General features: G+C 65.2%; 1 protein-coding gene across 1 annotated transcript; it reads left to right on the forward strand.

Annotated features, from left to right (window-relative positions):
* Positions 1–1,849: 1,849 nt before the first annotated feature.
* Positions 1,850–25,185, forward strand: TECPR1 (tectonin beta-propeller repeat containing 1). Its single transcript, XM_062179840.1, is given in 27 exon segments — positions 1,850–1,926; positions 4,879–5,114; positions 5,366–5,548; positions 5,718–5,840; positions 6,543–6,668; positions 8,803–8,977; positions 9,152–9,252; positions 9,770–9,871; positions 10,901–11,046; positions 12,763–13,229; positions 13,537–13,682; positions 14,211–14,366; positions 14,829–14,978; positions 15,069–15,226; positions 16,021–16,148; positions 16,256–16,358; positions 19,751–19,847; positions 19,947–20,026; positions 20,762–20,818; positions 21,106–21,286; positions 21,645–21,780; positions 22,141–22,233; positions 24,600–24,706; positions 24,801–24,840; positions 24,843–24,919; positions 24,995–25,039; positions 25,042–25,185. Coding segments are annotated over 26 exon segments (3,471 nt in total). The 5' UTR covers positions 1,850–1,926; positions 4,879–4,889; the 3' UTR covers positions 25,111–25,185.
* Positions 25,186–26,514: the final 1,329 nt, after the last annotated feature.

The raw sequence follows: 26,514 nt of genomic DNA on the forward strand, positions 1-26,514 counted from the left end.
CTGCACGTTCTGTGACCTCAGTCTTCGTTTTTAGAAACAAAACGCGACTTCTTCACTGCAGGCTACCTGGACGAGCACTTTCCCGTGAGCTGTCCTCCGCCAGGGATGGGGGGCGGGCGGGGGAGAGGCCACACTTTTGGCTGGGGAAGCGAGCAAAGAAGTGTTGGGAGCCGGCCAAGGCGGCCACACACCTTGTCGGGGATGACGGACACGGACGGGCCAGTTCTGCCACCCTCGGCCCTCTGTGCTGAGGCTCGCCCAGGAGCTGCCAGGTATGCGGGGGGGAGGGGGGGTGTTCACAACTCTAACACAAACTGATCACTGCATATCAGGCGATCGTTACCAGTAAGAGTACAAAAAGTCACTTCCTGGAAGATCTCACGGGACGGGCAGGGAGAGAGATGGGAAACAGAACAATTCTCGTACAAGTGAGGGGTCAGAATGGGGACTGCACAGAGGACGAGGCCAACAAAACCCAGGCTCGGTTCCCCGGGGCGCAGCAGGAGCTGGCCCTCACCCTGAGACTGGAAGAATGACAGGGGGACACAGGGGACAGTGAGGAACGCCTGCAGCAGGAGTGGAGGAGGGGCCCCGGCTGGAGCTCAAAGGCTCACGGGAGCTGTGGCTGCCCAGGGAGGAGGTGAGTGGGGAAGATCCTAAGCTCTCTCCTGTGGCCATGGGCAACTGCTGAGGAGGTCCGGTCAGCCCAGCCCCCAGGCCCACCCCAAACACCAGACACAAGGACACGCAGTAACATGTGCAAAGGAGTCCTGTCTCAAGCACGCGGAATGGCGTGAACCCAGTGCTGACTCCAGAGTGCCCTAACCCCAGACACACCCACCGAGAGCTTCTAACAGGCCAGGCCGGGCTTGTCGGTGCTTCACCTGCACCTGGGCACCCAGTCCCCACCCCACCCCCAAGCCAAACAGGCAGGAGAGCGTGCGAGGCTGTGAGAGCCAGGCGAGGACGCAGGCTTAGACTGGCTTAGACTGGGTGCATCACAGACGGCTGTGTCTGGCCGGGGAGAGGTTAAAACAACAGAGCTGAGAATGAGGAGGCAAGCCTATCCGAGGCTCCTCCGGCCACGCAGCGCAGGATAGATAATTAAAAAAAAAAAAAAATGAGATGCAAATGGGACTTATAGACAAGGGACGGCCCCGTCCACTCATTCACTTCCCAAATGCCCACGATGGCCGGGCCGGGCACCAGGACACAGGAAGTCAATCCAAGTCTCCCATGTGAATGGCAGGAACCCAGACACCAGAGCCATCGCCCGCCGCCTCGCAGGGTGTGCAGCGGCGGGAGCCGGCGCCGGGACTCGAACCCGGGTATCCCGGGTATCCAGCTTGCGTGAGGTTTCCGGTCACCGGCAACACGGTGACCCGTGACGGACACCACTGCAAGGCGCAGGCAAACACCGCGTCTCCAGCACTCTCCCCACGCACCCAAGATCTCAAGGCACCGGCGAGACGCCACTGCCTCACGCCCCCTTCCTGTGCCCCCAGCCCGGCGCCCACCCGCAGGCCAGGCCCCTCCGGTCACCGCAGCCCGCCCCGCCGTCCACACCACCTGTTGTCCTCCTGCGGGCCGGGTCCCAGGCCGCGTCGTCGGGGAACAGACGGTCCGCGGCGGCTTCAGCCCCGCTAGCTCGCCGGGACTCGCGACGCGCCGCCCTGGCGCGCTGCCGGAAGTGGGCGGGGCACGTGACCTCGCCGCGACCCGCCCCCCCCAGCCGGCGCTGAGCTCCCGCGCACCAACCAATCGCGCGTCCCAGGCCGCCGCGTCACGGCCGGGCTGGCCAATGGGCGCCGGCGTCACGGCCGCTTCCGGCCCGCCCTCTCACCTGCGGCCGGGGAGGGCCGGGCCCGCTGGATTCGCCGCTGAGGAGCTGCCGCCGCGACCCCGCCCCTCGGGGCCCCGGCCCAGGTGAGCGACGTGCGGCGCCCCCTCCGCCGCGGCGGGGCGGCCCCTCGGGGGAGGTCGGGGCCGGGCGGGGGGCGGGCAGCGGCGCCTCTGCTCCCCCTCAGCCCCGATTTCGCCCCTACGCTCGCCCGGAGTGGGGGAGGCAGGCCAGGCTGGGGGGGGCGTCCTTGCGCTCTCCCCTGTACTCCTGCGCGCCCCCACCCAAGAACGCCCACTTGTCCCTCGGCGCCCGCTGACACCTGCCGGCGCTCCCGGGCTTGGGGCGAGGGTCTGGGGGGCTCCGCTGTGGGATGAGCGCAGGCAGCTGGACAGGGCAGTGCCGGGGGTCCACCTGTCGCCCACCTGCGCGCCACGGGGGCCGACGCACCGCTCCCTAGGGCTCCCTAGGGCTGGGTGCTCGCTCGCCTGCTCTCTGGGGGTGGACTCCGAGGGGTTCTTGGGGGAGTTAGAGATTGCTCCACCCTACATAGAAACCCCTGGTGTGTTGGGGGAGGGGGTCCCAGAATCACGGGGCTCCAACGCCCCTTTCGCCAGTCCTCTGAGCCAGTGGCCAGGGGAACCCTGGACAGGTGGCCTGGGAGTGGCGAGTGTGGGGCTGGGGGCTGCACCCCCACAGGCGCAGCAAGGAGGTGTCGCTAAAAGCTTTTCGCTGGGCGGTGAGCGGCGGCTGGGCCTCCCTTCTGGGAGGAGCTGGTGAACAGGAGCCCGGCCCTTCTGGGGTTCAGTGCTGTCTAATGGCAATTACTGCTGAGTCATTTCCTTGGCGGACAGTGCATCCAACGGAAGTCGGAGTCTCCATCCAGCCCGAAGGCTGATTTATTTGACAGAGTTACAGGCAGTGAGAGAGACAGAGAGAGAGGTCTTCCGTCCACTGGTTCACTCCCCAAATGGCCACAACGGCCAGAGCCACACCAATCCTAAGCCAGGAGCCAGGTGCTTCCTCCTGGTCTCCCATGCGGGTGCAGGGCCCAAGCACTTGGGCCATCCTCCACTGCACTCCCTGGCCACAGCAGAGAGCTGGCCTGGAAGAGGAGCAACTGGGACAGAATCTGTTGCCCCAACCGGGACTAGAACCCGGGGTGCATAGTGCACCATGGTACCAGCCCTGGCTGATCCATATTAAAAGAACCCGATAGAGTGTGACTTGGGAATGAAACACCTTACTTGTGGGCCGGCCTTTTACGAGGAAGACTTCCACACACTCAGCCAAGCTGGGAGAAGTGTGCAGAGGACTGCTGACCACAAAGGACCCTGCTTTGTTTTCTGGGAGAACCATCAGCGGTTCTAGTGCCTCAGGGGATGCCTGCACCCCCTGGACTCACACCCAGGCTCTGCTTCTGACCCAGTTTCCGGCTAATGCACCCTGGGAGGCAGCACATGATGGCTCAAGTGTGTGGGTCCCCGCCACTCACGTGGGAGACGTGGATGGAGTTCTGGGCTCCTGGCTTTGGCCTGGCCCAGCCTTGGCTGCGTTGGGCATTTGGGGAGTGAGCTAGTGGGTAGAAAGTCTCTCTCTGCCTTTCAAAATGTTGTTTTCAGAAGATGAGAGCTAAGTGGCAGTTTGTGGTAGCAGGTGCCAGGTAGTAAAGTGACGTCAGCGACACCGAGTTCCTGCTGGGCTCTGGCCGCTATTTTAAGCTCTGTGCCACAAGGCTTGTCGGTCAGTGTTAGGTTAGGAAACGAAGGCACAGAGAATGCGGTTAGCTTAGCCTTGGTGGGCGCTAGAAAGGGCCGGGGCTGGCAGCTGGCATCTGGTCTGGAGGCTCTGGGCAGCTCTGAACACCCCCAGTCACTAGGAAGGTGAAGGGACGCTCTGGCCTGAGCAGACAGGAAAGCTGGACCCCAGGGGCCTTGATCCGGGCACTGGGTGCCAACGCTGGCGTGCAGATGCCCCAGCCAGCCGGGGCGCCCTCTCCCTCTTCATCTCTACATGGGTGTTTCCCAAAGCACGGCTCCTGTTCTGCTTCCCGTCTTCCTGGTCCCCAGCCCTAGTCTCCCGCTTCTCAACCCACACGCCGCCTCTCCTTGGTGTTGGTGAGACACGCCTCGCTCCCTGACAGCCTGCGGCACACACACCTCCTCCAGTCACTGCTTGGAGCGCCCGCGTGCTTCCGGCATGTGGGAGCAAACCAGCCCGGCCTTGGCCTCCAGGCACCTGAACAGCCTGCCTGCCTCCAGGGAGCTCCGGTTCCACCCCGAACACCTGCTCTCTGCTGCCCCTGGCCCTGGGGTCCTGTTCCCTGGGTGAATCTGGACAGAGCCTTTCGTGGGCTTTTCCCCGCTGTCCTCATCCAGCAGCCCTGGGTTTGTCTGGCTGCCTTGGGTCTGGCCTTGTGCCCTGACCGACCACTGTGAGAATGTGTGCTTGCTCCTTCCAGAAGCCAGGGCGCCCAGCAGCCCCGGTCAACACAGAGCCTGGCTGCTTGTTACAGAGCAGGCAAACACAGGCGGGGAGAAGGAGAGGCCTGGAGACGGGCAGTAGGGGAGGCGCACAGACCCGATGTCCTGCAGGCCACACCAGGCTGCGGCTGGGCTGCCAGGCCTGGGAGGCAGCAGGATGAGATCCTACTAAATGCAAAGGGCAGCTTTCATTTATCCTGAAAAAGAGCTGCTAGTGTATCTGGTACAAAGAAGTCCTGAGCTCCACGCGGGCTTTTCCACAACACCCCTTGTCCAGGAACTTTTCGAAGGCCTCTCCTGTGACAGAGTAAGAGCATCCATCCGGGCTGAGGTGAGCACTCGGCTGCCCTGTCTCTCCCACTACGAGGGAAAAAGCCCCCTAGTCAGAGGGTAGCAAAGGCCAAGAAATAAAAAGGAACCCACGCTGGGAACCAGGTCCCACTTGCTCCCCACTCCGGTCCTGCCTGGGCCTCACTTGGCCTCTGTCGCCGGAGGGTCCCCAGGTTCCCGCTCCTGCGGCTGACCCTCGCTCTCCCACCACCCACTCTCCTGCAGCCGCCGCCGCCATGCCCAGCTCGGCGCTGTGGGCCGTGGACCTGTTCGGGAGGGTGCACACGCTGTCCACCACGGGCCAGTACTGGGAGCCGTGCAGGGATGCGCAGCTGGAGTTCAAGCGCGTCAGCGCCACCACGCAATGCTGCTGGGGCATCGCCTGCGACAACCAGGTCTACGTGTTCGTGTGCGCCAGCGAGGTCCCCATCCGCCGCCGGGAGGAGGCCTACGAGAACCAGGTGGCCTGCTCGTCCTCCGCCCGGCCCCAGCTTCCCTCCCTTCGCTGCTGCGCAGGAGCCCCTAATTTGTCTCTGACAAAAATAGCCTGGCCGGGTCTGCCCAAGCGTGGGCTGTGGGCAGTTTCCAGGAGCCCAGGACCAGGCGCGCCCTCCCTCGGGGCACCATGGCCAGCACTGGCTTGTGAGGGATGGTGTGTGGGCTCCCTGATGCCCGAGACCCCCTAAGGCCTCCCCTGTGTCCTGGCCCTCAGCGCTGGAACCCCATGAGTGGCTTCTGTGAGAAGCTCCTGCCGAGTGACCGCTGGCCGTGGAGCGATGTGAGTGGGCTCCAGCCCCGGCCGCTGGACGGGGTGGCGCTGCCCTCGCCTCACTGGGAGTGGGAGTCGGACTGGTACGTGGACGAGAATTTTGGCGGGGAACCCACCGAGAAGGGGGTAGGTGAATGTGGGACCCGCCGCGGCTGCCTCGGGGGAGGGGCACTTGAGCCCAGTCTGACCCCAGCGCTGCCATCCCCAGGCCCCACGGTGTCTGATCTGTGCCCCAGCCCTTCACGTCCCTCCCCGCCCCCCAGGGCCTAAGGGAGCCCCTACCTTGCCGTTTCAGGGGTGGACGTATGCCATCGACTTTCCTGCCACCTACACGAGAGACAAGAAGTGGAATTCTTGCGTGCGGCGGCGCAAGTGGATCCGGTACAGGAGATACAAGTCCCGGGACGCCTGGGCCAAGGTCCAGTGTGGCTTGGGGCGGGGCAGCCACAGCAGCCCCTGGTGGGCAGGTCCCAAGGAGCCGCACCCTCCCCCAACACACACACCAGTGCAGGGTGGTGGGGCCTGGGTGGCTCTTTGTTGGTCGCCCAGGGTAGCACTGAATGCCTCCTGACCCAGGTCTCCAAGCCGCTGTGTCCCAGGCGGAGGCTCAGGGTGGCACTTCTTCCTTCCCCCACCCAGAAGAACTGGCCACCCAGGGAGGCGGGGCCCGGGTGGGGTGGGGGCCTGCAGCATTGACAGCCAGAAAGAAGGGCAGCTGGCCCAGCCGCCCCCCCCGCCCCCCCCCCCGCCTACTGGACCACAGGAGCTGAGGGCGGGACACTGCCTGCTGTCCATCAAGGGCCACGCCCTGTCCTCAGCCCCTCCTACAGTGAGGAACTGTCACAGCGGCCAGGCCTCTGCGCAGCTCAGAGCCGAGGCCCTGCAGAGCACCTGCCTCCGGGCGGGAGCAGCAGTGACCACTCAGGGACGGCGGTCCAGGCCTGGTGCCTGACAGAGAAGCAGGGCCGTGGGCCCCAGGGCCAGAAGCCCACAGTCCCAGTGCTGCCTGCTCTGTGACGTCTGACAGCCATGTTGCAGAATGTAGAGCCTTGAGCCGGGGACTCGCAAGGGAGGGACGGACGAGGTACAAGTGCCACCCCTCCCTGTCCCATCGTTTCAGATCCCCTCAAAGGACGACCCCAAGCAACTGCCGGACCCCTTCAACGACCTCTCAGTGGGGGGGTGGGAGATCACCGAGGAGCCCGTGGGCCGCCTGTCGGTGTGGGCTGTGTCCCTGCAGGGGAAGGTAAGGCCCCGCGTCCCCGTGCCCTGATGGGAAGGGGGTGGAGCCGCTGTCCGCGGGTCCTCCCCAAGGTGCGGTAGGTAGGAGGCCGCCCCTGAGCCCACTCCTCGCCTCCTGTCCTGACACCTGGAGCTTCCCGAGCAGGCAGCACACGCTGGGCCCCCCCACGGTCCCCCTCCTCTGCGTCCTGTCGGTGCCCCTGGGGCTCACTCCCAACGGCAGCCTCTGACCCCTCAGCCTACACCAGATCTGGCTGTCCCTCCTCCAGGGCCCCCATAGTACTGCGCTCAGAGACCAGCAGTGCTACCTCCTCAGACACAGTCCCTGTGCTGCTTCTCACACTCCCAAGGGGTACTGTGCATAGGGGGTGCGTGGATAATGTGTGGCTGAATGGATGGCTAGATGGTGGGGAGATGGATGGATGGATGGATGGATGGACAGATGGACGGATGGATATGTGGGTAGATGGGTGGGTGGATGGATGGGTGGATGGACGGGTATGTGGGAGAGTGGGTGGGTGGATGGATGGATGGGTATGTGGGTAGATGGATGAATGGTGACTGAACAGATGGTAGGGACATGGATGGATGGTAGATTGATATGTGGGTAGATGGATGGATGAATGGATAGACACATGGATGGGTGGATATGTGGGTAGATGGATGGATGAATGGATAGACACATGGATGGGTGGATATGTGGGTAGATGGATGGGTGGATGGATGCATAGCTATGTGGGAGAGTGGGTGGGTGGATGGATGGATGGGTATGTGGGTAGATGGATGAATGGTGACTGAACAGACGGTAGGGACATGGATGGATGGTAGATTGATATGTGGGTAGATGGATGGATGAATGGATAGACACATGGATGGGTGGATATGTGGGTAGATGGGTGGGTGGATGGATGCATAGCTATGTGGGAGAGTGGATGGATGGATGGGTATGTGGGTAGATGGGTGGGTGGATGGATGCATAGCCATGTGGGTAGATGGATGAATGGTGACTGAACAGATGGTAGGGACATGGATGGATGAATGGATAGACGCATGGATGGATGGACTTGTTGGTAGATGGACAGATGGATGGATGGCTATGTGGGTAGACGGTGGATCATGGCTGAACAGATGGTGGGTGTGTGGATGTTTAGAAACAGGAGGGCACGTGTAAGTTCAGCAGAGACATAAAACCAGCCCCCGACAGCAGCAGCCACACGGATGGTCCTCGTGGCTCTGGAGACCCGAACCTGATGCCTGTTCACTGACGCTCGCCACAACTGACCACAAGTCCGCAGTTGCCCCTGCACTGGTCAGAGCTCATGCTGAAGCCGGCTGTCCTCCGGGGTCGTGCTTGGTCCGGGTGCCGGGGAACCAGCTTCCTCTGAACCGTGCTCAAGTGTGGAGTGGAGGGGGCAGGCCCACCTGAACGCAAACAGGGAGGAACAGGCCACGGGGCGGTGCTGTCTGAGCCAGTGCGGCCCGCATACCCTGCGATGCAGGTGCAGGGGGTCCAGCCTCTGAGACCGCCTGGCAGCAAGACGGAGACTGCCTGGGCCTGGTTCCACAGGGCTGGCCGTAAGGGCAGTGGTAGGAGCAGGGGGCCAGGCAGCTCAGTCTGAAGCCTGCTGCCCGAGGGAGGCGCCAGCCCTCTGGAGACCGCACAGCCACGCGCAGCCGAATGCCTTCATCGACAGGATAGCGTCTCTCAGTCTTCACTCGCCAGGCTAAGGAGCAAAGAAGGGGACCTGTTCAATGCTTGTGGCCAGGGGCTTGGGGCTTCCCCTAGAGACGGTGTCCTGAGAGCATATCACCACTAGAGGGCGCCAGAAACCTGAGCTGGCAGGGGGCAGCCAAGGAGCCTGGGGTGGGGTGGTGGTGGGTGTGTCTGTGTGTGTAGGGGTTTGGGGTGTGTATGTAGGTAAAGGGGTGTGTGGGGGGTCTTTCCCAGGACCACCAATGTCCAGGGTTTGCATTTTCTCATGGGGCAGGGGACAACTAACAGACCAGAGAGGGACTTAGGGAACGAGCCCTGGATGGAAGAGTAGGGTCCCCCATCCCCTCCCACCTCCCCCACAGACCCCATGCTTACCTGTGCAGGCGCACTCATGCCAGGGCCACGCCCTGCTCTCACCTCCCAGGTGTGGTACAGAGAGGACGTCAGCCACGCCAACCCTGAGGGCTCGCTGTGGAGCCTGGTGGACTGCCCAGGGGAGGTAGCCCAGATCAGCTGTGGTCCCCACGACCTCCTATGGGCCGTCCTCTGGGAGGGGCCGGCCCTGGTCCGGGAAGGAATCAACAGGAACAACCCCCAAGGTGGGCACCCCTGGGTGGTCCCCAGCCGGGACCACAGAGGGAGGGGCGCGCACCTTGGCGTCAGGGCTGATGGGGCACCCCTGGGTGGGCCCCAGCCGGGACCGCAGAGGGAGGGGCGCGCGCCTTGGCGTCAGGGCTGACGGAGGCCCCTGGTCTTTCTCTGGGGCCCACTAGGAAGTGCCTGGTCCATTGTGGAGCCTCCGGGGCCCGACAGCGGGATCCTGCATGTCTCCGTGGGCGTCAGCGTGGTCTGGGCCGTCACCAAGGACCAGAAAGTAAGGCAGGGATGCGGGCGCCACTCAACACCCAGGGGAGACCTCAACTCCTCCCGAGAGACCCCCAGCTGTGCTGCTGAACGCAGCCCTGGAGCCGCACAATCTCCCCTCACCCCACAGCCCCTCACGGGGCCCCCAAGCCCCCGTTATGGCGTCCGAGGCCACAGCGAGTCCAGGCAGCACAGTCACAGGGCCCGCCTCCCCTCAGCACCTCCAGGGGGTCAGGCAGGTGTCACGTCCTTCTAACCACAGGTCAGGGGTTCCCCGGCCAGCAGAACGTCCCAGATCCTCAGGCCACCCTAGCCAGAGAAAGTACGGACACGGCTGTTCACCCTGGGCCCCCCACTCCAGGGACCTGGGCTTCGGAGCACAGGGGGAGACGAGGCAGGGGTGTGGGAGAGGACCTGGAGCCACGTTTCCTTTCCTTCTGTGACGGGAACCCTAGGGGGGAAAAAAAAAACACCCACGCCTATTTCTGCCACCCGCCAGGTAGGCGCGTTTCTCTCTGCCCTCCCAGGTGTGGTTCCGGAGAGGCGTCAACTCCCACAATCCCTGCGGCACTGGCTGGATTGAGATGGTTGGCGAGATGACCATGGTGAACGTGGGGCTCAACGACCAGGTACGCGCACGGCGGCCACCAGCGTCGCTCTGCCACCACCCCCTCCCGCCGGCCCAAGTGTGTCCCCTGAGTGTACTCCCAATTGCCCGGGGTGCTGCTTCGGCCAGGATCCAGGGGCCCCCTGCCCACCCCCCTCAGAGCCATGAGACAACCCGTGGGGCTAGGGGTGTGCAGGGGGCCGCGCCTCCTGGAGACCAAAGGCTTCCCTGAGTAGAGTCTGGGTGAAGCTGGGTGGGCTGGTGACCTATGGAACTGACCCCCCCGACTTTGTGTGGACACAGCTTTTCTTACACCCTGCATACCCCAACGTGGCCGCCTCCTCGCACATCATGAGGTCTGAGGACTTTTAGGGTCCCAAGGATGCCGCCCCTGCAGAGCAGGTGACATCGGCCTGGTGCCCTGTGCTGGACGCTCTGGGGGGCAGGGCTGGAGGGACAGGGCTCTCTCTGCCCCTGACACCCTCTCCACCCCTACCCCTGATGACACAGCACCAAGCAGCCGGGGGCACAGGGGGCACAGCCTGCCCAGGAAGCGCCCCGGCCCGCCCCGGCTCTGCTGGGCCCTGGGGAGGCTGGGGCCGTGTCGTCCCGTCCCAGGCCAGCGTTGTTCTAGGCCCACTTCCCCAGGGCCCTGAGCAGAGCCTCCTTCCTGCACACCCCCTCTCCCTGGAAAGCGAGGCCAGAACCCAGGAGGTTCTTTTGCATCTTAATAAAGACTAGGACCACCCGCCTCACGTGGGGACCAGCTTCTAGCTCGGGCCATGCTCAAGACAGGGACACAGGCGGAGCGGAGCTCGCAGTCCAGCCCAGCGTCTGCCAGCCCCTCCCCAAGAGGCCCTGCTGAGCCTGGCCTGGGGGCTGAGCCCACCACACACTCCTCCTGCACTGGGCTGGGGCACCTGCTCCGTGAACACCCCAGCTCCAACACAGGCGCTCGTGGGCGCTCCCCCCTCCCTGCTCTGCTCTCCCCGCCCCCTCCCCACCGCAGCTCTGCACCCAGCCTCCTCCACAAGGCTCCCCTCGGTTGCAGGTCTGGGGCATCAGCTGTGAGGACCGAGCCTTGTACTTCCGCCAGGGCGTCACCCCCAGTGAGCTCAGCGGGAAGACGTGGACGGCCATCGTCGCGGGCCGAGAGTGTGACCGGTCCTACTCGGGCAGCTCGTCCAGCCTCCTCAGGTGATCAGGGCCCGGAGGGCAGAGGGGCCCCGCCTGGGCTCTCTGTGGCCTGGCAGGAGGAAGTGTGTGAGAGCTGCAGTCCCCGGGCCTCAGCTCCTACCTGGTTGTGGCTGCCCAGGGCTGTCGGAGTGGGTGCGGCTGGGAGGCTCTGATGGAGTCGGGTGCTGGCCGTTTGGTTCTAAGGCCTCAAGGTCGAGGGAGAAGGCTTCTTTTGGGGGTGGGGGGCTCAGCCCCAGCCCCGTCCCATCCGAGGGGCAGCAGGACAAGGTGGAGGTCTCTGGCTCAGGAAGGTGTCTCGGAGGGCCGTGCACCCGGGCCACATTGGCACAGTGCCACTGGGATTTGGCATTTCTCACGGGGTCCCAGGTGACGCTGCTATGCAGGTCTGGGGGCCACACCTAGGGATCTGTGGGTCCGAGGAGCATGGGCAGGTTCCAGCTATGCCTATGGCCGGTCTGACGGTGTAGGCAGTGACCCGGGACCCGGCTGGGGACGCCTCAGCTGTCCCACTGTCACAGGCATTAGTGAGACGACCCCTCTGCTCCCCATGCACCGTGACCCCCAGGGCCAGGGCCGCCGAGTGGGCACTCGTGCAGGTTTCACCTGCGCTTCAGTCCCCTCAGCTGGTGGTTCTCGGAGCGGCCATCAGAACCAGCTAAGAAAACCCCACGCCCTCGGCCTCAGCCGTGGCTTCTCGGAGGCACCCAGACGCCCTGGGCTTCCCCAACAGGGAACACTGTAGTAGTCAGAGGACCCTCTTGGGAGAGAGCAAAGACCACCCCCAGAATGGGGGGAATCCTGGGTTAGGGAGGGCCCAGGACCTTGAATCTGCAGTGTCTCCCAGCGGAACGAGGGTCGGCCTAGGCCTGGACAGGCCTTTCTCCAGAGGCCACGGCGCCAGTCACGGGCAGGAAGCTCCTCGGGCTGGTCACGGAGACACCCGCACACCCCCAGGGCAGCTGTCACTCACAAGAAAGACCGCCACACGGACCCTGGGGTTCCTGGAGACTGGAGCCCTCGTCCACGGCGGTAGAAGTAAGCGGGTGTGGCCGCTGTGGAAAACAGTCCGGTGGTTCTGTGTCGGCGCCCGACCTGCACGTGCACAGCCAAGGGAAGCGGAATCAGACACGCAAGCCAGCACCACGCACCATGGCCACCAGCGCAGGGCCCACGCACAGGAGCCGGCTCTGGCCACGGAAGGGCCCACGTGCTGCATGGGGACGGCCTTGAACACCGCGAGTGGAGGAAGCCAGGCCACACTCTGACCCAGGGTTCCCTTTATAGGAAGTGTCCAGAACGTGCCAATCCATGGGGATGGAGAGCCAATGATGGGGGGGGGGGGGGGGCAGGAGCGAGTGAAGGGGGCGGGGCTTGCCATCTGGGGTGTGGGGGTGTAGGTCCTGGAGTGGGACACTGTGACTGTCCTATGTGCCACACAGCCATATGCTTTAACATTAAGATCACCAGTTTTCACTCATTGGAACGACAGAGCTTCCCATCAGCTGGTTCACTCCCCGGGCTGGGGCCAAGGCCAGGGGACAGTAACTCAGTTGGGTCTCCCACATGGGTGGCCAGGACCCAGGTACTAAGCCATCCCCTGGGCCACAGGTGAAGGGCCAGGTGCACTCGGGAGGCTGGGACTTGCCTGGGTCGTGTGGCTGTCACGGTGGCAGCACATCGCCCACACAGAGTGACGGCCACCTGTTTCATCCCCAGCGCCGGCTGCTTCTTCGGCGACGAGGTGAGGGGCGGCGGCGATTCTGCACCCAGCGACAGTGATGCCTCCTCGGAGGTGGAAAGGCTGGGACCCGAGCATCCTCTGTCCGTGGAGCCAGGGGACACATCCGAGAGCGCAGGCCCAGGGCCCAGCAGGACGGAAGCAGGTGCCGTGCAGAACACCTGCCCAGCCCAGGGCAGCGGGGAGGCCACACAGGTCTCAGGGCTGCACAGGCAGCCTGGCCCGGCTGAGTTGCCCTGGACCAACATTGACCTGAAGGAGCCCCCGAAAGGGCCCAGCTGCCCAGCAGCCAGTTTTCCCCAGCCCACTGGCCTCTGCTCACTGGGGCTCCTGGGCGTGGAGGAGCCGTGTGGGGCGGCCGACCACCCGCTGTGGGCCTGGGTGTCTGGAGGCGGCTGTGCGGTGGAGGCGGGCTCTGTGCTCAAGTGGTTCTCTGTCCAGTCGGGTGAGTGTCCTCAGGGGCCCCAGAGGCTGCCAGGGGGAGGGGGTGGGTGTATGGTGAGGCCTGGGTAGGGCGCGTCCCTGGGTGCTGAGCTGGTCTGACCCAGACATGGGGCCCGTCTGTGGCCAGTAGGAGCTGTGGGGAGAGGGGCCCGCGGCCTTGCCCTGGCCATTGCCAGTCGCCGGGAATGGGAGGGGACACACGGGACGTTTCACAGAGACGGAATGTGCTAGCAGGAGAGGGCCGATTGGGGGGGGACAAGGGTGGGGAGAAACAGCACGCCCTGGCCTGAGGCTCTGGCTGCCCACAGGCCTGTCCCCCTCGGTGCAGACGCTGTCCCTGTCCATCACGCCGGCACAGACGGCCGCCTGGAGGAAGCAGATCTTCCAGCAGCTCACAGAGAGGACCAAGCGGGAGCTAGAGAACTTCCGGCACTACGAGCAGGCTGTGGAGCAGGTGCGCGCCGGCCCTGGGGCGTGCAGGCCTCTGTCCTGGGGGGGGCTGGAGGGGAGAGGGAGGTGGGGCATCCCGCCCGCCCCTTGCCCAAGGGAGGACCGTGAACTCCTTTCCGTCATACCTGGCATGGCGCCAGGCTTCTCGCCTTCCTCAGCGGCCTCCAGGCGCACATAGGAGCAGGGGAGTCACAGGTCAGCCTCATTCATGCGTCCAACTTCATTCTCTGCCGGCCAGGGGTGGGGGGCCCAGCTTTGACTCACTCTGTGACTGCTGCTGGAGCAGCCAAGGACCCTCCTCGAGCCTCAGTTTCCCCGTGGAGAACATGAGCTAACTGTGCCCTTCCCCGGGCTGTCTGGGAAGGAGATGAGGGTGGGGACCCTGGCTGGGGGCTGACAGTTGTCGCCAGCATGCGTGGGGGGCTGCGAGCGCCCAGCTGACCCTGCCACACCGGGGGAGCCATGGGGCGGGGACAGGGGTTTCTGGGGTGCTGGGCAGGGGCTGAGTGCAGCGTGTGCCTGTGTGCCACAGTCGGTGTGGGTGAAGACCGGGGCCCTGCAGTGGTGGTGCGACTGGAAGCCCCACAAGTGGGTGGACGTCCGCGTGGCCCTGGAGCAGTTCACGGGGCACGACGGGGCCCGCGACAGCATCCTCTTCATCTACTACGTGGTCCACGAGGAGAAGAAGGTACCTGGAGGGGCAGGGCGTGGGGCTGGGGGCTGCCCAGGGCTGGGGGTGCCCCGGGACAGGAGGCCCCAAGGTGCCCAATCCAGCATCCACAGCTCCAGGTCACAAAGCACCGGCTCCTGGTCTCCGCCAGGGGTGGGCGCGTGTGGGTCAGCCCCAAGCCACAGCCTCCACAGTTCTCATTTTTCAAATGGTGGGAGGTCAGGTTTGGAAAACGAAACCTCACCGCTCCCAACAGGTGGCAGGTGCCAGTCAGCCAGCCCCCAAAATATCGTAAAGGCGCATGTCCACCAAGCGTGGCTGTGCCACTGGCCACGCTCGGCCACAGGGCCCCAGGGCCCTCAGCAGCACCCACTCCCTGTCTTCTGTCAGGGCGGGGGCTCACCACGGGCTAGGAGCCCCGGTGCGGCCGAGCTGCTCCACAGTGCGTGACAGCCCCTCCGTGCCCCCCTCCCCGAACAGTACCTGCACGTGTTCCTGAATGAGGTGACGGCGCTGGTCCCGGTGCTGAACGAGGCCAAGCACTCCTTTGCACTGTACACCCCGGAGAGGACGCGGCAGAGGTGGCCGGTGCGCTTGGCAGCTGCCACCGAACAGGACATGAATGACTGGGTGAGCAGCCGGGGGGTCCCCGAGGGCCGGGGGCAAGGGACAGCCTGGCCTCAGCCTGCCAAGTAGTGACCGGCCGTGTGCCCTTGCCAGCTTGCCCTGCTCAGCCTGTCCTGCTGCGAGAGCCGGAGGGTCCAGGGCCGCCCATCCCCACAGGCCCTCTGGTCCGTCACCTGCAAGGGGGACATCTTTGTGAGTGAGCCCAGCCCGGACCTGGAGGCGGGCGAGCACCTGCTGCCTTGCGACCAAATGTGAGTGCCTGACCTCCCCCGACCCCTGAGCACCCAGGGCTTGTGGTCCCAGAAAAGAGAGCCCCAGTGGCACGAGAGCCCACCCAGGGCCTGACTTCTCGCCGACTGGCCAGAGGCATGCCCAGCTGCTTCCTGGGCCTGTTGGAGGCCGGGCCCAGAGCCCCAGCCCCAGGGTGGAGAAGCTGTAGCTGCCCACCCCCACCCCCGCACTGTGGCTCCCAGTCCCTGCTGAGGCCCTGCTGCATGGGGTCCTGGCAGCAGAGAGGAGAGGGAGGCACAGCGGGGAACCTGGGCATGGGTGGGGCTTGGGAAGGGTGTCGGGTGCCAGGGAGGTCCCGGGGCCCAGCGGCCCCGTGGACGGGAGCAGGCAGCCAGGCCGTGGAGGGGCCGAGGTCACCTGGGGAAACAGGGTGAGCAGAGTCCCCAGGAGGAGGCCGGGCAGGGACACAGGGGCCTGAGACCATGCTGGAGTCCTGCTGGTGACCCCCAGGCCCCCAGCTGGTTGCCAAGGTGCAGTGACCCCAGTCCGATCTGGTAGCTCTGGGGGTCAGGTGGGCAGGCTCCTGCTGCCGCCCACCCATCCTGTCCCAGGGCCGAGACCCTGCCTCCGACAGGCGTTGTGACCTTGGCCCCCAGGGAGGGAGATTTGTGAGTGTTCTCACTTCCCTCCACCCAGGGGTGGGGGACACGTCAGACACCGTGACTGTGGGAGCCAGAGGTGCGAGGGGCTCACAGAGGGCCAGAGGCCGGAGCTGGGCTGGGATGGACGGCGACCCCTCTCTCCACACCCCCAGGTTCTGGCGGCAGATGGGAGGCCACCTGCGGCTGGTGGAAGCCAACAGCCAGGGTGTGGTGTGGGGCATCGGCTACGACCACACGGCCTGGGTGTACACAGGCGGCTACGGCGGAGGCTGCTTCCAAGGTGAGGCCCCCTGCCCGTCCTGGCCGACAGGTGACCTTCACCACTGCAGGGAGAGCCAGAGCCCCCACCCCGCCATGCTCAGGCCCCACGGCGTCCTCTGTCCCCAGGCCTGGCCAGTAGCACCAGTAACATCTACACGCAGTCCGACGTGAAGAGCGTCCACATCTACGAGAACCAGCGCTGGAACCCTGTCACGGGCTACACCAGCAGGTGAGCGCCCTGGGCCGCCCTGCTGTCCTTCCATCCCTAAGTGGAACACACACCCGCACTCACTCACATGTGCAACACGTGCCGTGCACAACACACCACGTCACATCTTGGAGTTGGTGCCAGTGAAGCACCAGGCCCAGCAGCACCGAGGCAGCACACGGCCAGGCCACTCCCCCGCCCCCCGCCTGCCCCTTCATCACCTGCTCCCTCTCCCAGACACCACCTGTTAACCCCACAGAAGCTGCTGGCAACGTGGCCCATTCTGTCCCCTCCCTTTTCACGCCTGGCGGTGAGTTTTCATTATCAGACAGCGCACGCTCCGTCCCCCGGTTCCCTCCCCAAATGCCCTCAGTGGCCAGGAGCCAGGTGCTTCACCCAGGTCTCCGATGTGGGTGGCAGGGACCCAAGTACTTGAGCCATCCCTGCTGCCCCAGGGCCTGCATGAGCGGGGAGCTGGGACAGGGAGCCAGAACCTGCACCCGAACCCAGGTACCTGGAAGTGGGACACCAGCGCCTTAACCGCCGTGCGACAAAGGCCCAGCTGTCTTGATTTTTAAATGGGGTCCAGTTGCTGAGTCCCTCTCCTGACCTAAGTGGGGGCTTTACAAAGTCCTCCCCGCGGGAACGAGTGAGCTCTCCTGTCTCCTGTCGTGGGCCCTGCGGTCCCTGTCACCACCAGCTTTCCACCGGTGCCTGGAGGCACCGAGTGCATAGGACAGGTCTGCTTCCGGCACCTTCCTGCAGGCTCAGGCCGAGGGCAGGCCGGCCCGCCGGCCCGGTCTCTGGAGGCGGCTGTGTCCGTGTCTGCCCCCAGACCCCCTAACGAGCTAATCCAGTCCCACCACCTCCCAAAGCCCCACCCCAACCCCGTAATTAGAGTCCGTTTCCCTCTCTTACTGCCATCAGCTTTGGAGTTTCAAAGCCTGCCTGGGTTTTGGGGCCAAGCTGTATTCAAACCGTAGCACACAGAAACAGCAAGTCGGGCTGCAGAGGATTCTCACACGTCGCAAAGTGCTGTCTGTCTTTTAATCTTCTTGAGCCCCCTAAAGCTGTAGAGACCACCTACCCTTAACCGGAGGCCTGGCCGGGCCTGTGGTCACAGCCTGTGGACCCTGCCCCTGTTCACCGTGCTTGATCCTTCTACCTGCTGTAGCCAGGTCTATGACGGACAGGACTGTGGGGCGGACAGCGCACTGTTTCTGGGTTGTTCTGTTTAATACAGTTCTGTGTGTGCGTGAGGTCGCTGGGCCCCAGGCTGCATCCTGGCCAGCAGCTGGGGCATCTGTGCCCTGGGCGCTGCTGGTGCCGATGGCTTGTGCTCTGTGCTGGCTGGGGGAACCATGCATCTGCAGGGCCTCCAAGCCCCCAGCTGGGCCCTCCTCACAGAGCGGTCCCACACAGCTGCGCCAGACTCACTCACCCATCAGCCCAAACTCTGCCCTGGACTAGCTTCTTGCTGGCCCTGTCCCCAGCTTTGTCCACTGGGTCCTTGTCCCTCTTGGCTGCCTTCCTGTCGTCTGCCGTCTTCTGGTCTCCTTGCGTGGCGTCTGGAAGCCTCCACTTGCAGCCTCGCCGAGGCGTCAGCTTTTGTTGTTGAGACCCAAGGCCTCATTCCGATCCACAAGGCTGTACATTTCCTCCCGGTCTGGTCAGCGTCCCTGAACGGTTCCAGCCCGGGCGGACAGATCCTCTCGGCTTCTCCACGGTGGTCTGTCCGCTCCCTGAACACCTCCAGATGAGTGCTAGCAGCAGCCCGGTAGGGTCTTCAGAACCCACTGGGGTCTTAGCTGGGTGACGTGGGGTCTGTCGATGGATCTGGGCAGCAATGCTCTCTTAGCATAGAGTACGCCTCCGTTTACCTAGTTTCTGCTTTTTAAACACTTTTACTTATTTGAGAGAAGGATTGGGAGAGAGACAGAGAAAGGCAATAGCCAGGACTGGGCCCAAGGCAGAGGGCAAGAACTCAGTCCGGGTCTCCCGGGGCGGCAGGGACCCAAGTACTTGAGCTGTCGCCTGCTGCCTCCCCGGGTCTGCATTAGCAGGGAGCTGGAGTCAGGAGCCAGAGGTGGGCACTGAACCCAGGCACCCGCTGTGGGCCCCTAGGGTGAGCACCGCCCTTCTGTAAATTCTTGTTAATAAGCTGCTGTAATTTTCTAGATATCTTTTATTAGATGGTATTTCATATTTCTGTGAACTATTACAAATGGCACGAAATTTTAAATTTCTTTTTGTAAGCATTCAAGACTCTACAAGGCTACCTTTGAAAGTTCACGGAGAGAGAGATTTTAAAATTAACTTCATTCTGATGCAGATTCTGAAACCCATGCGTAATTGTCTCCCCGTCCGCATTTTTCATGAACTTTGGGAAGAAACTCCCATGCATGGATTCCAGAATGTCTTCTCACCCAAACACGCGAGACTTTCACTCTCACTGCCCGTGAACTTCTAGAACCTGACCCTCATATGCAGGAAGAGAGCCGATGCCTTTCCCAACCGGCGGAACAAACGCTAAATGCCATGAAAGGCAAACTCCTCGGCCTCGCCAGCCAAGGGTGGGGTCCAGGGGGCGTCCCGGGGGCGCCTGCAGGCCTGCGAGAGGGGGACAGGCACGGAAGGCCCCCGTCCGCGGGCCCAGGCTCATGGGCACTGGCCGTCTGCGACCTTTCGCCGTCACAGGGAACAATTCTCAGGATTTCCCAGTGTGTAAACATTTGTCTGTCTCTCTGTTGACGGCACTCACGCAGAGGGTTGGGGTTGGCGCTGCACCAAGGCGGGGCAGAAACACTTCCAAAATCTCCCCTAGGGTCTGCCCCACCACCAGGTGTCCCGTCCATGCCCACGGCCACCCCTACGCCTGGAAGCACGGGGCAGGGCAGTGCCCCCGTAAGGGACAACCCAAGGGCCACACTGGAAGCCACAAGCCCAAGCTCAACCCCAGACCTGACCCCATGCTCGCTGCCACCATGGTGTCCCCTGGTGCCTACCACTGAGCACCCACAAACAGATGTCCCGTCTCAGCTTGGGAGGCTGAATTCCAAGACCCAGGTGTGGCCAGGGCTGGTTCCTGGAGTCCACATCCCTGCCCTCTGGGAGGACACCAGGGCACTGGAGGATGGCCTGCCCTGACCAGCTCAGCCACTCCTGTCTGCAGGGACCCCACAGCAGGGGCTCAGGGCGTCAGCATCTGGGGGCGGCTCCCAGGCCGGGCTGCAGCTGGCGGGGACACAGGGTGATGTGCGGCGCCCCACTGTCTCCCGCCAGGGGCCGTCCTGGTTTCGCCCTCCTCCCAGGAGTGAGTGTAACCGGAGGTCGCTTGTCCTGTGGCTGGAGGGGGCCCACCAGGGACCCGTTCCCAGTCTTCTCTCGTCACCTGCCCCTGTCGTCCTGCCCAGGGGCCTGCCCACTGACCGCTACATGTGGAGTGACGCCTCGGGGCTGCAGGAGTGCACCAAGGCCAACACGAAGCTCCCGTCCCCGCAGTGGACCTGGGTGAGCCCTGTGCCCTGTCCCCACGGACGCAGCCCTTCCCCAGGCCTCTGGCTGGTCTTGGACTTGTGGGCTCAGGCCTCACAGACCCCTCCTCCCCAGGTCTCAGACTGGGCCGTGGACTTCAGCATTGCTGGTGGCACCGACCCCGAGGGGTGGCAGTACGCCAGCGACTTCCCTGCGTGAGCATCTCTCTTGGGCCAGCTCCCTGGGCACGTGGCCCCCGGGGCCCCCCCCACTTTGCCGGCTCAGCCCCACCCCTCATCCACAGGGAGCTCCAGGCCCCCTGGCCCCTCCGCTGCTGCAGGGTGGGGGTGGCAGGGGAGCTCCATCTGCACACCTGGCCTCACCCCTGCCACCCCAAGTTGGGAGGGCTGGACGGCGGGGCGCGGTGCCCTGGGCCGGGGGTGCGCAAGCCCCTCCGATGGGGGCCCGTGTGCTCTGGCAGGTGGTGAACAGAGAAGCAGTGACAGCCACACGGCCAGTGCGTAGTGTCCGAGGCCTCCCAGTACTGGAGTCTTGCCCTGTCGGAACACGACGGACACAGAAGAGCCTGAGACAGGCCCGGGCCTCCTGGCCTCTGAGCACACCTTGGGGGAGGGGGGGCAGGTCTCTGGGGCTGGGCTAACCCAAGGCCCACCCCTCCACCCAAGCCAGGCCTCCAGGTGGCCCTCGCCTTCGGCCTCAGAAGGGCTCTGACCACTTACTGCACAAAGCAAAAACCCTCACCCCACAGAGACCCCATCTCCAGGAGGCTACAGGCCATTGGGGGGGGGGGGCTTGCTGCCAGGCCAGGGGCCACGCCCCTATCTCCATGGGGACTGGGTGCTCTGCTGACCTCGCCTCGGAACGGCTCCAGTGTCTCTCTTCCAGAAACTTCCAGGAGGTGGTCATGGCTTCACGTCTTCCTCTTGCAGATCCTACCACGGGTACAAAACCATGAAGGACTTCGTCAGGAGAAGGTGCTGGGCCAGGTGGGTCCCCCTCCCCCAGCCTGGGTTCCCAGGGAGGGAACGGGAAGGGGGGCAGGGGGCAGAGTAAATGTCAGCCCAGGAAATGCCCGCAGGCTGCCAGCGCGCTCGGCTTTCTGTAGAACAAAGAACAGAAATGTCACTGGCGTGTTCCGCTCGGGGACAGGGCCGCGGCCCAGCGGGGGGCTGGGTGCGGAGGAGGCCACCGTCCTGCCCTACCAGGCCCTGCACCCCCAAGCTCCCACGTCGGGGAGCTCCCACCGCTCAGCTCTGGGTCTCTCCCGGCACAGGAAGTGCAAGCTGGTGACCAGCGGGCCCTGGCTGGAGGTGGCCCCCATCGCCCTCGGGGACGTGTCCATCATCCCGGAGAGCACACCAGATGACAGGCGCAGGCACAGCATCGCACTCTGGGCGGTCAGCGACAAAGGGGACGTGCTGTGCCGCCTGGGCGTGTCCCAGCTCAACCCCGCGGTGAGCCCCGTGGGCCTAGCGGGCTCCTCCCGGCATCAGGCTGTGTTCAGGGCTCCCTGGGCCTGCCCAGGAAAGATCCCACGGGTCGCTAGGCACCACAGGTGGCAGTGCAGAAGGCGAGGCTGCCGCCAGAGGGAGGGCCCCGTGTGGTGCACAGCTGTCACCTTCCCTGCGGGAGGGGTCCGGGGCCTGACTAGGGAGTGACATCAGGTTGGGCCTGTGCAGCCCGTGCCCCGCCACCCCCACCCTGCACTGCCCACCAGGGGCACAAGCTCAGGTGCAGGACCCTGGGCTTGCAGGGGGAGGCCTGCTTGGTGTCCCCGGTGGCTCCCACAGTGCCCACCTCACCCACCCCCAGGGCTCTTCCTGGCTGCACGTCGGCACCGACCAGCCCTTCACCTCCATCTCCATCGGGGCCTGCTACCAGGTGTGGGCCGTGGCCAGAGACGGCTCGGCCTTCTACCGGGGCTCCGTGTCCCCCGCCAAGCCTGCCGGTGAGTGCTTTCCTCCCTGCGCCCCCAGCGCCTGCTGGCTGTAGCCAAGGTCCTGTCCACGGGGCCAGGCTGTGGGATGGTCATCCCCGGGGACAGGGTGGCCATGTGGCTCGGAGCCACTGAGTGTCTTGACAGCTGTCAGCCCAGGCCAGGCCCACAGGTGCCCTGGCAGAGGCTCGGGTGCTGGCCGCACGCGGCTCCCTCTGCACAGCGGCTCTGAGGGCAGTCCCTTTGCCACCTTGGTGAGATTGGCCCATCTGGGCCCTGGGGTGGCCTAGGCCAGGCCGGGGTGCTGGGTGGCGGTGAGGCCGCGGTGTCGTGGGTGCCTGGCGGCACCCTCACCCAGCTCTCCCACGGCAGGCGACTGCTGGTACCACATCCCGCCTCCCGCCAAGCAGAGGCTGCTCCAGGTGTCTGTCGGGCAAACATCGGTGTTCGCCTTGGATGAAAACGGCAAGTGGACCTGCCGCGGCCCGTGGCTGTGCCCGGGGGCTCTGACGGGACGGAGGGCTGGTCGCGAGGGCCCCAGGTGTCAGTGTGACGCACCGCCGTCTAGCTCACCGCAGGGGCAGGACCCTGAGCTGCAGCCGGGCCTGGCCCTCAGGAGGCACCCAGGGCCCGGGCCAGGGCGGAGCAGCACTACCCGTGCATCCCCAGCAGGGGACCCCTCGTAACCAGATGCCAGCCAGGGCCACCCAGGCTGGAGGGCACTGGGCCCAAGCAGCTGAGTCCAGCCTGGGCAGAGAGCAGAGTGCTGATCACTCGCACTGCCTTGGGCTCAGCGAGCATCAGGCCGGGGTGACCCACGAGGAGTCTTCTAGAAGGTTCTGTGCAGGCCTGTGATGCCGGAGCCCTCAGGGCCGTGCAGACTGGCGCTGGAGCACCCCTGGACCCCGCTGTCCCCCAAGCAGGGCTCTGGCCAGCTCCCTCCCAGACCCTGTGCCCAGCGACGAGAGGGCAGCAGCAGGCCGAGACCCAGCCGCTCACTCCAGCTCCGGCGTCCCCTGGCTCCCCTGGCTCCCCTGGCTCCCCTGCCTTCAAAACACGCTTTGTCCTCAGCTTCCACCTCGCAGGACAAGGACGCAGCCCGCCCAGCACAATGGGGCAATTATGAGGCAGAGATGGCTGCCGCCCAGGCTTCTGCTGTGGGCCAGTGAGAGCCGGGCTGTGGAGACTCTCCGGGGTGTGGAGGCTCTCCGGGGTGTGGAGGAATCTCAGGGCGTGAGAATTTCAGGGTGAGGGAGAAGCCCGGGCTGTGGAGACTCTCAGGGGTGTGGAGACTCTCAGGGGTGAGGAGACTCTCAGGTGTGTGGAGAATCTCAGGGGTGAGGAGACTCTCAGAGGTGAGGAGAAGCCCGGGGTGTGGAGAACTTCAGGGGTGAGAAGAATTTCAGGGGTGAGGAGAAGCCAGGGGTGTGGAGACTCTCAGGGGTGAGGAGACTCTCAGAGGTGAGGAGAAGCCCGGGGTGTGGAGACTCAGGGGTGAGGAGAAGCCCGGGGTGTGGAGGCTCTTGGGTACGAGGAGACTCTCAGGAGTGAGGAGAAGCCCAGGGTGAGGAGAATCTCAGGGGTGAGGAGAAGTCTGGGGTGTGGAGACTCTCAGAGGTGAGGAGAAGCCTGCGGTGTGGAGACTCTTGGGGGTGAGGAGGAGCCTCGGGTGTGGAGGCCTCTCAGGGGTGAGGAGACTCTCAGGGGGGTGTGGAGACTCTCAGAGTTGAGGAGACTCTCAGGTGTGTGGAGACTCTCAGGGGTGAGGAGACTCGCAGGGGTTGTGGAGACTCTCAGAAGTGAGGAGAAGCCCGGGGTGTGGAGACTCTCAGGGGTGAGGAGAAGACCGGGGGTGTGGAGACTCTCAGGGTGAGGAGAAGCCTGGGGTGTGGAGAATCTCGGGCACGCAGAGACTCTCAGGTGAGGAGAAAGCCCGGGGTGTGGAGGCTCTCAGGAGTGATGAGAAGCCTGGGGTGTGGGAGTAGCCCGGGGTGCAGAGGCTCTCAGGCGCGCAGAGACTCTCAGGGGTGAGGAGAAGCCCGGGTGTGAAGACTCTCAGGTGTGAGGAGAAGCCCGCGGTGTGGAGACTCTCAGGGGTGAGGAGAAGCCCGAGGTGTGGTGACTCTCGGGGGTGTGGAGGACTCTCAGGGGTGAGGAGAAGCCCGGGGTGTGGAGGCTCTCAGGGGTTAGAGAAAGCCCGGGGTGTGGAGTAGCCCAGAGTGCGGAGGCTCTCGGGCACGCAGAGACTCTCAGGGGAGAGGAGAAGCCCGGGGTGCGGGAGACTCTCGGGGGTTGTGACTCTCAGAGGTGAGGAGAAGCCAGGGTGTGGAGACTCTCAGAGGTGAGGAGTAGCCCGGGGTGCGGAGGCCCTCGGGGTGCGCGGAGACTCTCAGGGGTGAGGAGAAGCCCGGGGTGTGAAGACTCTCGGGGGTGTGGAGACTCTCAGGGGTGAGGAGAAGCCCAGGGTGTGGAGACTCTCAGGGGTGTGGAGGCTCTCAGGGGTGAGGAGAAGCCCGGGGTGTTGAGACTCTCAGAGGTGAGGAGTAGCCCGGGGTGCGGAGGCTCTCGGGCGGCGCGGAGACTCTCAGGGGTTAGAGAAGCCCGGGGTGTGGAGTACCCCGGGGTGCGGAGGCTCTCGGGCGCGCGGAGACTCTCAGGGGTTAGAGAAGCCTGGGGTGTGGAGTAGCCCGGGTGCGGAGGCCCTCGGGCGCGCGGAGAGGCCCAGCAGGCGCCGCGCCCACACCAGGCCAGGCCTCGCCCGCTGCCCAGAGCCAGGTGGGCGCCAGGCCCGGGGCAGCGGGCCGTGGTCCTGAGCCCCGGTCTCTCGGCAGGAAACCTGTGGCACCGCGCGGGGATCACGCCCAGCTACCCGCAGGGCTCCAGCTGGGAGCACGTGTCCAACAACGTGCGCAGAGTGTCCGTGGGGCCCCTGGACCAGGTCGGGCGCGGGCGCCGGGACGTGGGGGGGTGGGGGGCGCGGGGCGCCGGGGACCTGCGGGGCGCGGCCGGAGTTCAGAGCGTGCGCGTTCCAGGTCTGGGTCATCGCCGACAAGGTCCAGGGGAGCCACAGCCTGAGCGGGGGACCGTGTGCCACCGCACGGGAGTGCAGCCCCACGAGCCCAGGGGCCAGGGCTGGGACTACGGCATCGGGGTGAGCTGGGGGCCGCGGAGGGGTGGGTGGGGGCCCCGCGCCACGGTGCCCCGGTGACCCCGCTCTCGCCCCCAGGGAGGCTGGGACCACATCTCCGTCCGGGCCAACGCCACCAGTGGCGGCGCGAGGCGCGAGCCGGGCGCAGGGAGCCGAGCGCCGCGCAGGAAGCCCCGGGCCCCGTGTGCTGCTGAGGCCGCCGCTCACCTGGAGGGTCCGCGCGGAGCTGCCCGCCGTGCTGGGGTCGGCGCGTCCACGCCGGCAGCGTGAAGCTCCGCCCACGCGTCCGCATGCGCCCGGCACGTGCCCTGCTCGTGGGGGGCGGGCTTGGCCAAGGCCCCCGCCCTCCACCAACCACCTCCGGGCCGGGAACCCCTGCCGCAGCGTGGGGCTAGCCGGGGGCGCCCGGTGGGCGCGGGCCGCGTCCCAGAGCCCGCAGGCGTCGTTGGGTGCGAGCAGGGCCGTCGGTCGCAGAGCACCTGCCAGCCTCGTGGGCGGCGCCTGTGCAGGTTCCCCGCTGGGGTGACCGGTGCCCCGTGTGCGCGTCCGCTGGGGTGACCGGGCGCCCCGCGTGCGTGTCCTCCGGGGTGACCGGTGCCCCGTGTGCGCGTCCTGGCTGTCTGGCCGTCAGGAGGGGCAGTCAGCCCGGCCCCGCCTTGCTGCCCGTCCTGCTGTGGGTCAGCCTGAGCCAACTCCAGGGAGGGCCTTGGGTGGGACCAGGTGTGTCGTGGGCGGGGCCGGTGGGCGTTGTGTTTGTTCCCCACGATGGTGTCCGTTCAGCCGTGACTGTGGACGTGGCCTTGGCGGGAGCCGCGCGAGGCCATCGCCGCCTCTTCCCCGGTGGCTGTGTTCTCACCAACTGCCCAGCACCGCGGGGTTGCTGGAGTCAATAAAATTGACACCAGAGTGCAAACGGCCTGCTGCTTTATTATAATCGTGGTTACTATTACCGATACAGCGTGGTTACAACGCACAGCGCCCCCGGGCAGCTGCGCTCGCAGGCCAGAAGTGGACACTGCCCGTGACCTTCTAAACTCTGGTTCTCACCCCGCGCCAATTCCACCAGCACTTTGGAGGGGTCGTTAGAAAAACAACACAAGTTTGGGTCATTTAGGACCGTTTGCACCACAATCACAGGTTCTCCCACACAGAGAATTTGCGAGTCGGGTTCCCGTGGTGGCAGAGATGGGCTCTCTCTCCGGAGGCGGCCTGGGAGGGAGGGTGTTGGCTCAGAGCAGCCTGCGGGCACAGCCAGGTCCCAGCAGGAACCCACGTGACAGGAGTCCAGCCTGGGCCAGGGCCAGGGCCAGGGCTGAGAGAGACCCAGCCACCAGCCTCCCCAGCCAGGCACAAGCCTGGCCCCAGTTCCCTGCAGCGGGCCCAGGGCACCGGGGCACGTTCAGGCCCCTTCACGCCACAGCCCCTGGCTGGGCCACCGGGCGTGGCTAGCACCAGGCCCAGGGGCCTGCAGCCCAGGGTCTTGTCCTCAGCAAGTCCAGGGGCGCAGCAGGAAGCGGGAACTTCCCCGGGCTGTGGCAGCCTGCCTGACCCCGGCTGCTGGGGAGGCCCCCACAGCAGGGCACGCTGGGCCCCAGCCA

Source organism: Lepus europaeus, chromosome 21 (assembly GCF_033115175.1).
Source record: "Lepus europaeus isolate LE1 chromosome 21, mLepTim1.pri, whole genome shotgun sequence".
In the NCBI taxonomy this organism is placed as follows: Eukaryota; Metazoa; Chordata; class Mammalia; order Lagomorpha; family Leporidae; genus Lepus; species Lepus europaeus.